Source organism: Lathyrus oleraceus, chromosome 3, assembly GCF_024323335.1.
Source record: "Lathyrus oleraceus cultivar Zhongwan6 chromosome 3, CAAS_Psat_ZW6_1.0, whole genome shotgun sequence".
NCBI lineage: Eukaryota > Viridiplantae > Streptophyta > Magnoliopsida > Fabales > Fabaceae > Lathyrus > Lathyrus oleraceus.
The window spans coordinates 235,516,452-235,529,424 of record NC_066581.1 but is presented as its reverse complement, the minus strand read 5'-3'; the positions used below and the strand labels follow the sequence as shown (position 1 = coordinate 235,529,424).

Here is a 12,973-nt window from a genome sequence, read left to right as displayed (position 1 = left end):
GGTACCAAATATGAACACTCAGGTTCATCTCACTCCATGATCCCCATCATAGGATCAATTCCCTCTTGGAACCAGAGCACACCAAAATCGCTACCATCACCATAGGTAACGCTTCACTAATCCCCCATAATGGGAATTAACTACTCGCACCTGATCCATCACAATGGGATCGAGATTCACCAAAACTCGTTACCATCAACATAGGTAATGCTTCACTAATCCCCCATAATAGGAATTAACTACTCACTCGGATCCATCACCATAGGATTGAGGCTCACCAAAATTAGACTGAAGCCCATACACCAAGATGCATGACTCTCAAATAATATGCATTAACACAACAAGGTTCACCTAAAGGATCCCCACACACATCTCATCGTTTATGCATCACATCATTCATCATGCAACAACCAATTCATGTTACCATATGAATAATATCAACAAATAGCAGCAACCCGTTAACATATTAACATCATCGACATAACAACATAATTATCACACCACGATATTACAACAATGCAACGATTCATTAACCAAACGTATAAACCAATATATTTATTAGCATAGTAGGCATGTGGATATTATTAAAAAATATCAACAATCACTACCATGTTATAGGTCTGAGCGTTAGCTTTCTAACACTTCAAACGACATCAAAATTGGTCTTACGGAATAAAAGTTATGACCAAAATCGTCAGGATATGTCAACAATTTATTAATTGAAAGTATGATCAAAAACTTCACCAGCACAGTAGGCATAAGAATAATACTCAAACATTTTACTTATCACCATTATGTTATATCTATGAGAGTCAGCTTTCTAATGCTTCAAACCCCAACCCAAAATGATTCACGAGTTGAAAGTTATGATCAAAACCGTGCACGAAATCGTTACTAAAAAGTTATTGTTTTTCTAAAATTTCCAACACAATTTTCATCTTCTTCAACCCCAAAAATGTACATGAAATATTCACCAAAATTATTTTATCCCTGAAACAATGTTATAGCCCTCTATTTTAAATGTCCAACTCTTCAAACGACATTCAATTTAGACTTACGGATCAAAAGTTATGGCCAAAACGATTTCGATCAAAAAACACAAACAAAGGCTCCCGCGCTGAGCGCGATCGTGACAGATAGAATGCATAATTTTCTGCGTTTTTCATCGTTGGAGGCCTTCCGAACCTCCGATTTTGATTCCGTAAAAGCAAAACGCTCAGAAAATTACAACTCATGCAATACTCTAATTATCTTAAGTTAATTTACAGTTTTAACACAATTAAATAATTTAATCATTATTTTAAGATTATGTATAAAATCTTCGAAATTGTAACAATGGTGAATATATGTTCAATAATCAAAACAGAAAAAATACGCGCATATAAGACACACGGAATTCATCATATAATCATCATATAACAACCATCATAGCAACCCAATTCAAAATTATGAATCAAAACACCAAATCCTAAGAAGGTTAAAGGTTCATCCATTCTATCCTTTACCATACCCTTTACTATTGGAACAAGTTTTCACTCTTACCTGAATTCCTTGCAAAATTTCTGAATTGAAAACCTTCACTCTCTTTCCTTGATTACCTTGTCTATTGCCTCTTTACTTATTTTTCTCCAATGACACGTATTGTGAAAATCTCCCTAAACCTAGGTTTCTCTTAACCTTTTATATTTAGGGTAAATTTTTTCAAAAAATCACCAACTTGACCCACACTTAATTATCTCATATTCCTTTCTCTCACCAACTTTCTCAATTTCTTATATTTGTCCCCATTATTCTATATTCACTAATTAATATGATAAAAATAAATAAAACATTAATTTTAATTATCAAAACAATTCTAAATTATTCTACTTACTTCTATCATCTCTCTATATCCCTAACTCAAAGATACATACTCCGCCATAAAATAAATCATCAAAATGTATAATGCAAACAATTAAAATATAATAAAATATCTAATAAAAAAACAGGGTGTTACATATCTCGCTAAGTCAAACTGAAAATTTTAAAATATTTATATGACATGATAAAATGATAAGTTTTTATTGGATATCAGTGTAAAACTTTTTTACATTGTATAGAAATAGAAGATCACCATTAAACCCATTATAATAATGATGGAAACAGAATTCTAAAAAAATGTTATTTTCTTATCTTAAAACAAACACAAACACAGCCTAATTTTGTGTATTTAATTTAAAATCAAATATTAAATCAAGCATGTTTAAAAAACAAAAATCGATCAAGCACTAGTGCGGGATCTTCGAGATCTTTCTCAAGGGTTTTTGTCAAAAACCAACTACGAAACTCCACAACCGTTAGATTAAACAACACAAAAACCCATCAAACGGACCCTCCTTTCCCACCAATTTAATTTTCTCTTCAACTCCCAACCCAAACATCGCGCATTCGCCAATCGCTACTTGCCCCTTATCTCTCCCTTTCATTCTACCCTCTCTTGCTATGGCCACCGTCCTCCGAACTCCCACATTCCGGGCATCCCCAACGCTACTCACCACCGCCTCCGCCTCCTCCAATTATCCCAAAACCTCTAGGGTTTCCGTCACATCCTCCAGAAGGAGGCCGTCACCACTTAAATCCCTCCGGCTCCATCCAATTCCCTCCTCGCGGTTCGTGAAGTTAGTTCCCTTTGCTTTTGACGGAGATACCGAGGCTCCCCAAGTTCAAGACCCGCCTGAGGTTCAGGTTCCGGTGAGTATTTTTTTTCTTCTTATTTCAAATGTATTTTTGTTCTATTTATTGATATTGCCGCTAGTAAGTCCACAATTGCTGTTGCCGAAACCCTAAAACTTTTATGTGGTGGCCTCAATTGCGGGCTTTTTGCACTCGAAGACCACAATTTAGAACTATGATTTTCAATTTGTTTTCTGTATTTTTTACTATTGTTTATACAAAACCCTGATAGCAAGAAACAAATTGAATAACCCCATAATATTTGTGTAGTATAACTGAAAACAGAAAATCAGCCTTTATATATTAGTTGTATTATTTCACAAACAAAATGTATAATTGTTGCATGCTTAATACCTTTTATAGAAAAGGATTGGTAGGAGAAAGAGTCTTAACAGCCAATGACCGGTTCCTATGGTGTAACTGTCTTGTAGTGAAGATGAAGACAGTTCACCTTTTATAGTGCAAGCTTTAAGAGCTTTCAGACTCCACAATCTTACAGCGTAGTGCTTGTTTGTTTCAGTTTGTTTTTGGAGAAATAATTTTTGTTTTTAAACTGAATATTGTAAGCAAAAACCATTAGCAGGAATTCAAATTCAAATTGTTTGCTGTTATACATGATTTATGATCAAATATTCCGACAGTTTTATGGCATTGATTGATTTATTTTATGCAACTGTCTCTTGTCTCAATTTAGTGGGAAAAGGCTTTGATGGTTGATGTTTTCTTTGTTGTAATTGTTTTTTATTTTTATTTTTTATAAAGTCTTCTCAGGACGCTGCAAAAAAAGAATATATGAATATATGATTATTTCTTATAATAAGCTAATTCAAAGATGCATCCAAACTCCTGGAAATTCCAAATTATAATTATTAAAATTAAACTACAATGTCTTAGACACAGCTTAAAAGAATTCAACTTACAAGTTACAAGGGAGCGACTTCTGAACCGTAATCCACTGCCACCGATGATTATATTCGTTTTAACTGCTCTTATATTAGATACTCTCTATTAGTTTACTTGAACTCTCCATGTTGACAAACTTGAAGGAAAGTATTATGATTTGTTAGTTCATTCTTTGTGTTAATTTTCTGATACACCAATTCAACAGGATTCTCCAGTTGATGCAGAGGATAGTACAGGTGATGACGAGCTTAGCGATGCTGGTGAAACACCCGCTTTAACTTTGACAGTCTTACTACAGTCTTACAAAGAAGCATTAGCTAATAACGATGAAGTCAAAATTGCTGAGTTGGAAACCTCGTTTAAATCCATAGATGATGAGATAGTAGCTCTTGAAGCGAAAGTGGATTCTTTATCTGAAGAACTATCAATAGAAAAAGACCGTAAACTAAGGATTGGTGCAGACTTTGACAATTATCGTAAGAGGACCGAGAGAGATCGCCTTTCACTGGTCACAAATGCTCAGGGGGAAGTTGTAGAGACTTTGTTGCCTGTATTGGATAATTTTGAGAGAGCCAAAGCTCAGATTAAGGTGGAGACAGAGGGAGAGGAGAAAGTAAACAACAGCTATCAGAGCATATATAAGCAGTTCATTGAAATTCTAAACTCACTTGGAGTTGAACCAGTGGAGACAGTTGGAAGTCCCTTTGATCCAATGGTAAGTTAGTCAGCAATTTCAATAAATCCTCTTTCTAGTTATAGAAAATCTCACTATCATGCAGGTGAAATGATTTATCCACAAATGAAGCTGATAACTTCTTTTTTTTAAAGGCAGTATTGCACCTAACAGTTTATATTTACACTGTCTCAGTAAATATCTCTTTGTTGTACATAAGCCTATATAATTTTCAAATTTCAATATTGTAGGTGGACACTTTTTTTGGTAGATTTTTGTAGACATTTTACATTTACACTAGTGATCTTTTTTGCTTCTGAGTATGATGTCACCTTTGAATTATTGCCATATTGACTTGAGGTTTTAAGTATTTTTCCCCCTTCTCCAAAAGATCTCTTAACTTTGTTTTCTATATCTTGGCCCACCTCATGCTTTGTTGATATTTTTGGCATAATGCTGTCATCTATGATTTATGCAGGGACGCAAACCAGTTGGCTCGAAATTCAATCGTGTGCTTGATGAATTTTTTCAAACACTGTATAAAGTTTCTTCAGGTTTCCTGAAGTCCTGGATACCTTTTTAACTCTTAAGCAATTCTGGATTGTTTCGAGCCAACTTGGTGAGTTTAAGAATGTGTCAGAGTCAAGAAAGAGTAGGCTTTGTATCAAAATGTGTATTTAGAATGTCAACACATATTTTTTAGTTAAAGAGTTATTTTTGGTTTGATGCTTGTAAGATTATTTGACTCAAATATTTTTGTCTCAGCCTCTGCTTCAAATGAAATGCATGGTGCTTGGTCTATTTTCATCAATATTTTTAGAAAGTTTCTTATGGTATAGAAAATTGATAATCTTGAGTTTTTTTCTTCTGATAAACTATGTTTTCACTTTACTTGTAAAAGCTACATGAAGCAATTATGCGTGAGGATTCTGATGAATTTGAAGATGGCATTATAATTCAAGAATTCAGAAAGGGTTTTAAACTTGGTGACCGCCTCTTACGCCCATCAATGGTGAAGGTATCAGCCGGTCCAGGGCCTGCAAAGCCGGAACAAGAAGTACCTCTGGAAGAACAAGTCACAAATGAAATTACTGAAGAGAATGATGTCAACGCAAAAACAGAGTCTGCTTGAACAGACAACTCTTTGCTTGAATTCAGTTTTGTACAAGTATATCAGTTTAATCTCCAAGAACTTAATGATGGGGGTTACAGTTGCTCAAGAGATATTCCTGTCAAGTTTCCTTTTAAGGGAACTTAGTATTATGAGATTATGAATTATGATTTCAGATTTGTATGTCCTTGCACGGTTTTGGTAGAGATGACTAAATTTTTTCAGAGGTACCATGTTTCTGAAAGGACCCCAAGTAAGTTGCAATTGATCAAGTGCTTGGCACCTGGAGTTGGAAGAATCAGGGTGAACTTTTAAATTAAGGTTTTAGTAATGACACTATTTCTTCATATTATTGCACATTATTTATTATTTAGTTAACCTGGAAGCAATTCTAGTTAATGTATCTCATGAGTTTTTAAAGATGATTTCTGAAAATTTTACCCTTCGCAAACCTGATATAGGTAACTTGCCCATTACTCCATTGTTTAACATATAGGGGATTTGGATTTGCTGCCCTTAACATGATGATAATCATTGAAAAAAAATAGACAAATTTTTCTATATTTAAGTATTGAATATTATTAAAATTTATATTATCATGGTATCAATTAGGGGTGGTAAAATGAGTCCGGCTCAATGGGGCCCGTTTGGCCCGCATTTTAGTGCGGGATGGACCAAGGATTTAGATCCACACCCTTTAATGTGTCTGTCCCGTTTCGTTTTGTTTTTTTTCGCGAACTTTTGCTGGCATGAACATTTATGTAAAATTTTACATTTTTAGACTTAAAGAGTGCAGTGTCCGCGAGCTTTTTCTGTTGCTTTTTTACGGGATGAATCTAAATTTTAGGCTCATATCCTTAAATATGATTGTCCTGCTCCGTCTCTTTTTTTGCGGGCTTTTGCGGAGCTGCACCCTAATAATAACGTTTACAATTGAATATAATATTTATTTGTTGTTGCATTACTTAAAATAACATATGTATAGGCATCACTTAAAATAAAAAGTGCACACATTACAATTTGTATTACCCGTTGAATATGAATAATGGTTTAACTCTATATAAAGTGAAACAAAATAAATACACAAATAAAGTTCAGAAAAGAAAAGTTTTCATGATTTTAAAGTTTTTTAACAAAGAAATGATCTTATCTTTATAACAACGTTTTTAGTTAATCATATTTTAGTTTGAAATTGGATTTTATCAATTAATTCACATTGTACCTAACAACAATTCAATAATTTCATCACTTCTTATTGTGCCTACTACATTGGTTCTGCAGGCGCAGCACTATGGGCATTACTAAAGCTGGAAATCTAGTCTAAAACTAATTCAGACGTAAATTGTGATTTTATTTTTAAGGTTTAATTTTGACTGATAAAATTTTGTGAGGATTTTTTAATACATTCTATATATTTTATTCTATATATTTTTTAGGCACTACTTGAAAATTAAAAAATATCCACAGAAGATGCATCTTCAGACGCATCCCAACACATATTTAACACATGTCATTCTGAGTGACGCCCTATTATTATTATTATTATTATTTATTATTATTATTATTATTATTATTATTATTATTATTATTATTATATTTTTATTTTAAAGATATATATCCGGAATGTTTCGATAGTTACATTTCCATAAAACAGACACATAAGTAGCAGAATCAAAAATATGTAATTTTTCAAATGAAGTTAAGATTCATAAAATAAAATTAGGATTATATAGATCATTTCAAAATAAAATGTAACATTACTTCAATATTCAGGTGAACGCTTCAACATCTTCGCAATATCTCCGACTGATCTTGAAATCGTCGTTTCCAACTCGAACGAAACTTTTCTTTCGAAATGGAAATATGTATTCCACATAGCTCTTACATCTGCTTGCCTCTTGAGCTCAATTTTTTCAAATCCAATCTTTCCTCCGTTCTCAACCCACGATGAACGGTACTCGAACTTCACAATCCTTCGATTGTCTCCGTAAGGTAGGGGATTGTGGATTTCGTATTTAATATCTTCGAGGGAGGTGAAGCCGGTGAGCATAAACATTCGCCCGAGTGTAAAGCTGGAGAATGAGTCATTTGCGACATATCGGTCAATATTTATTTGTGAGATTTGAGACATTTCAGTTGTGTGAAATATAATATAAGAGCACCTTAATTTATAGAAGTTATAGATCAATATGGATTACTCAATAACTGACATGCTGATTCCAAAGATATATCTCTGGTTCCGCATCCTATTTTCTTGTTCCGGAGATACATTTTCGGAACCTCTCATGAACTAGTTTCAAAACAGAACCTTTAAGACATAACTGTTTTTACACACTACTACAAAATAGATCTTTCGTAACATCCATTTTACAACGGTCTTTCTATTAACCGTGGTAATAAGTTTTTATGAGTGCTTTTTTTTTTTTGGTATTTATTAAAAGACATTTCGCAACGGTCATAGGTACCAACCGTGGTGAAAAATAACGTCTGGTCATGAGTTCGAATCCTAACACTTAAAGTTTTGTTTATTTATTTATTTTTAAGTCACTTTTCACCACGGTTGGAACTTTCAACTGTGATGAAAAATGACGACGGTTCATGACTTCAAATTTTAGCACTTACGATTTAGTTTTTATTTATTTTAATCCATTTTTCACCACGGTTGGAGTTTTCAACTGTGTTAAAAAGTTACGTCTGGTCATGAGTTCGAATCCTAACACCTATAGTTTTGTTTTATTTATTTTTAAGCCACTTTTTAAAAGACATCCAACAACAATTGTTTAAATTAATCGTTGTGATATGTTGGAATCTACAATTTTGATTTTATTTATTTTTAAGCGTGTTTTCATGAATTTCTTCACTGTTATTAAACAAATTTTTGCTGTACATTTAGTGAATATTAACGATCAAGACACTACCATTAGTGATCCGCGTGAAAACTAAAATTTAGATGAACTTCCAACTAGACGAACTCTATCTTCTACCTTCAAACACCATCTTTCATTTATGACACCCTGTTTCTTCACTAAACCTAATTCGAAAACATCATTTCTTCCATAAACAAAATTCGAAAATATCATTTCTTTCATTAATAAATTTCAGAACTCCATCACCTTTTCTCCAACTTGAATGAGACAAGGAAAACATTGATCCAAGTTAGCAATGTTAGTTATTGTTGTTCTTGTTGTTCTTTTTGTTGTTATTATTGTTGTTGTTGTTGTTGTTTGTGTTGTTGTTGTTGTTCTTGTTGTTGTTGTTTGTGTTGTTGTTGTTCTTGTTGTAGCTCTTGTTGTTCTTGTTTTTGTTCTTGTTGTTCTTCCTGTTGTTGTTGTTCTACTGCTGATTTATTTTATTTTATTAAAAGACATACAACAACAGTTGTTTGAAGTAACCGTTGTGATAGGTTGAGACATACAACAACAGTTGTTTAAAGTAACCGTTTGTGATATGTTGCATGCTATTTGACTTATAATCACGATCGCACGGCCGTGGTGAAAAGTATCATACATACAATCACACATACAATCACACATTACCTCACAATGGTTGGTCGGACGTGGTCGTATCTCTTTTTCAACTGTTATGACTGGTATTTTCCGTAGTAGTGATAAAAGAACAAATGTTGTTATGGGAAATACCAAAAATGTATTAAGACATAATATGAACAAATATTGAATATATTACACTTCATTTATATTGAGACACAATTACATACACTTATTTGTCTGGCTAACTAAAAAATTAAATGAATCGAAACATATGTCGTTGACTAAATCTATGGATGGTACCCCTTTGAATTTTGTGCATTTGATTCTCTTTCAATGTTGCTCAATTTATCAAACTCTTGCATCCTTTTCATAAAATGATCCGACAAAGTCTCGACTTTTGTTGTTGAATGAGCCGTTCACTCCGGTGATATAAGTGGTATATGGCAATTTCGATTTCAAGTAAAATTGAACAAAAATGACTTAATTTTGAAAGCCACCATATACATATAATACGATCATTTGGATTTTGAGGTGGGGTGGTGCGCACTGGGAAAAAGGTTTTTGAAAAATCGTATCGTGTCAGATCAACACATGCTCTATCATACACATATGCTATTAGGTGACCCATGTCAGAGAAACACATCCATTTTGCCTCCGATGCTGGACCGTTAAGGAAAGGAACAAAAGACTCATAAATTTCATCTAATTTTTCTTTCTTTTCATACAACCGTGTCATTTCCATTAACGAAAGTCTATACTTGTTGGTCTTGTAGGTTGAATCAAGTATGGGCACACTAGAAAACGTGTTGAACAACTTTATGGAATCATGATGAGCCTAAAATATATCTCTAACAATAACTCCATCCTTGCAAGTTCGGTACCTAGACACATAACTGTTATCATCCAACAATTTCAAGAGTTATTGTATTTTAGTTCTATTCCCACTAAGTGCCTTGTTAGTTTAGAACCAAATATTATACACTTACTTGATATTTGATATATTTTTGGGTCTTTTCCGTTTCAATGTTGCAATTATATTGTTTGGTTGAACCAAATTCAATGTCATGTCAGCAACACATTCCTTCTCTTCTGACATGAGCCGACACACACTAGGATGATCAACTATTTTTTCAGACAAATCATGGTTATGCAAACCACATATGACATTAAATCTCCAATTTTTGTTTGTCAACATGTAACCACACACCTTAAATAAACACTCACATTTTCTTGAACCAGTGTCGTCTCTTTTAAAAATTCGGAGAGGAGTTCTATATTTCCCGCTTCTCTCACACATCATTGCCTCAAAAATGCATCTTCTATCAGAACCATTATCAAACCTTCCGATAACCACACCAAATCCAATTTTAGAGGCCTCCATACGAATCCATTGAAGCATTTGATTACGAGATTCAAACTCTTGCCCGTTTTTAAATTGGTTGTCAATATCTACCGCCTTCACAATAACACCTTGAACATTCAGAGAAACAACTTATTTTGGGAAAACATCGGGGTGCATCATATCTAATGAAAACAATTACAACATAACAATATATAAACGCCTCTACTGAAAATAGAGTTGGAAAATGAACACAGACTAGTTCCGGAAATGCATCTCTGGAAAAGTTCATACTCGTTCCAAAGATACATTTCCGGACACAACGCTAAATTTTTCAGACAAAATGCATGATTAATGTGCGCAATGCAGTGTGAAATAAAAGATCTTTACCTGAAACTCTATCTTCTTTTGCTCTCTTCGATATGATGAACTACAAGATTGAAGATTTGAAATGAAAAAATTGGATTGAGAATTGAGGGGGGTTTTGGTGAGGATTTATGTTAGAAAACAACAATGATAACAATGGCTATGTGATCATGCAACTTTGTCTTTTATCATATTATTTCAGAGATGCATCTTTGGAAATATCTGACATGCAGATGTGATAAAATATTTCAAAATTCTGCCCAAACTTTCGGAGATGTGGCTCCGGAATTTCTACTGAACTGATCAATTACGAATATATTACTTGAAATATTTCGGAGATACATCTCCGAAATAAGATAAACCCAACTTATATGGCGCTACTCAAAATGACTTGTGTTGTGTGTGTGTTGGGGTGTGTCTGGGGATGCATCTCCGAAAACTGGAGGATATTATAGTATTTTCGCGTGGTGCGTAAAAAACATATAGGGTGCATTAAGAAATCCTCAATTTTACTTTTTGATAGATTCAGTTAAATCGAATTGACGGGTAAATCATGTAGGTTTAGTATTCTTATGAATATACAATGCCACAACTAAATTATAAAAATAAAAATGATAATAACTCGATAATATTATGGACTCCATTTTTATAATGGGCTGACTCTAGAATAATAAACATAGTCGACACTTTGCAAGAGGAACAAACTCTATAATATTGGGTCCCAAATTTTGAGAGACCCCAAATTTTAAAAAGTTCAATTTTTTATATTAATACATATAAAAAAATATTATAATAAAAATTTAATAAATTAAAAAAATATTATGATAAAAACCAATACATAAAACATGAGATTGATCAAATGTTAAAATAATTATAATTAAATTTACTTTTATTAATATATAATTAAATTTTTGATGTGCAGGATAATTATAATTATTAGAAAATATTAAGTTTAAATGTATTTTTGATTTATTTATTTTGATGTTTTCTAAATTTTTAATCTCTCATTTTAAAAGTTAATTTTTTAGACCCCAACTTTATATTCTTTAGAATTTTATTGATTTTCAATTTTACATATGTGATACTACTAATTAGGATACAAAAATTAATTTTAATGACATTATAATAATAATTAAGATAATTTATTATTTAATATTTTGTTTACATATAAAATTAATAATTTTATTTAGGTTTTTTTAAAGATTAATTAATTAAAAATTTAAAAAGTATTTTGAAGTCCAATATCATTTTAGCCCTAACCGAATACTTAAATTTGCATGTTGTAGCATTAATGAGCCACTGCACTGCAATTTCTTTTCTATTTTTTGTTTCAGATGTGAAAAATTTATCGTCGATTTATTGTAAACCGAGTTACCTCTGTGTTTCAAAAACAAAAACCGAACAACTGATGATGAAATATTTCACCTTCGACATGGGCACTGATCATGTAATTAGGAAGGGCGCCTCTTTATAAAAAATGGCCTTAGGCGCCACTAGGAAGGGCGCCCCTTCTCATTGCCCTACACTAAGGCGCCAAGAGGAAGGGCGCCTCTTCCTTGCATGTCAGGAATCACATGTAGGCGCCAAGAGGAAGGGCTCCTCTTCCATTCCATGTGCTTTCTTCACATGCTCCAAGAAGAGATTCCTCACATGCTAGCTTTGTATCACATTCTGAATTTTGTCATTCCCTTGTCTCCTTTTGCCATTCCATGCAACCAATCACATTCATTTTAGGTTGCAAACCTACTCACTCATTCATCTATAAATAGCTTCTCATATCAACAATATCAAATCATCTTCGTCAATACTCAATTATATTCTTCTACCACACTTCTTTCATCTACCACACTCAAGCTTTGCAAAATCAAATCATGTCTTTGTTGACTATGGGCGATGAACACAGAGGCACACTCAAGAATATCTCGACATTTGTATGTTATCTCTCTCTTTTAACTTTTTATGTTTTTTGTGTTATACCTTTGTTATCTCTCTCTTTTTACTTTCTATGTTTTTCTTACTTCTTATAGATGTGTGTTTGTTGAGTATGTATTTTTTCTTCTAATTGTATTTTCTTACTTTTTTGTTATTAGGATCCAAAGCGGTTTAGATGCAGCGTACATGAATATGTACCCCACGATCCTTTAATAGAACCATATATTAGAGGATGTGGATTTGGAAATCTACTAAACATTGTTTCGTACTCGGTGGACTACAAGTTCATTCTGGCTTTGTTGGAGAGGTGGAGACCCGAGACCCACACATTTCACCTTCCGATTGGTGAGTGTACCGTCACACTTGAGGACATGTACATGTTGTTGGGTCTCCGTATAGACGGAAAGGCAGTGAATGGACGAGTTAACCAAGACAACAATATATGCAAT

At 33.1% G+C, this 12,973-nt stretch overlaps 1 protein-coding gene across 2 annotated transcripts; it reads left to right on the top strand.

The window, feature by feature from the left end:
* Window positions 1-2,371: 2,371 nt before the first annotated feature.
* Window positions 2,372-5,802, top strand: LOC127126558 (uncharacterized). Of its 2 annotated transcripts, none has more exons than XM_051055505.1 (3): window positions 2,372-2,730; window positions 3,821-4,330; window positions 4,767-5,089. In XM_051055505.1, exons 1-3 carry the CDS (start codon window positions 2,482-2,484, stop codon window positions 4,869-4,871), a joined length of 864 nt encoding a protein of 287 aa, XP_050911462.1. In that variant the 5' UTR covers window positions 2,372-2,481; the 3' UTR covers window positions 4,872-5,089. The 2 variants fall into 2 exon arrangements, with proteins under 2 accessions (XP_050911462.1, XP_050911461.1); XM_051055504.1 differs by lacking the exon at window positions 4,767-5,089 and adding an exon at window positions 5,190-5,802 and having other exon boundaries at window positions 2,380-2,730.
* The last annotated feature ends 7,171 nt before the right edge of the window (window positions 5,803-12,973 follow it).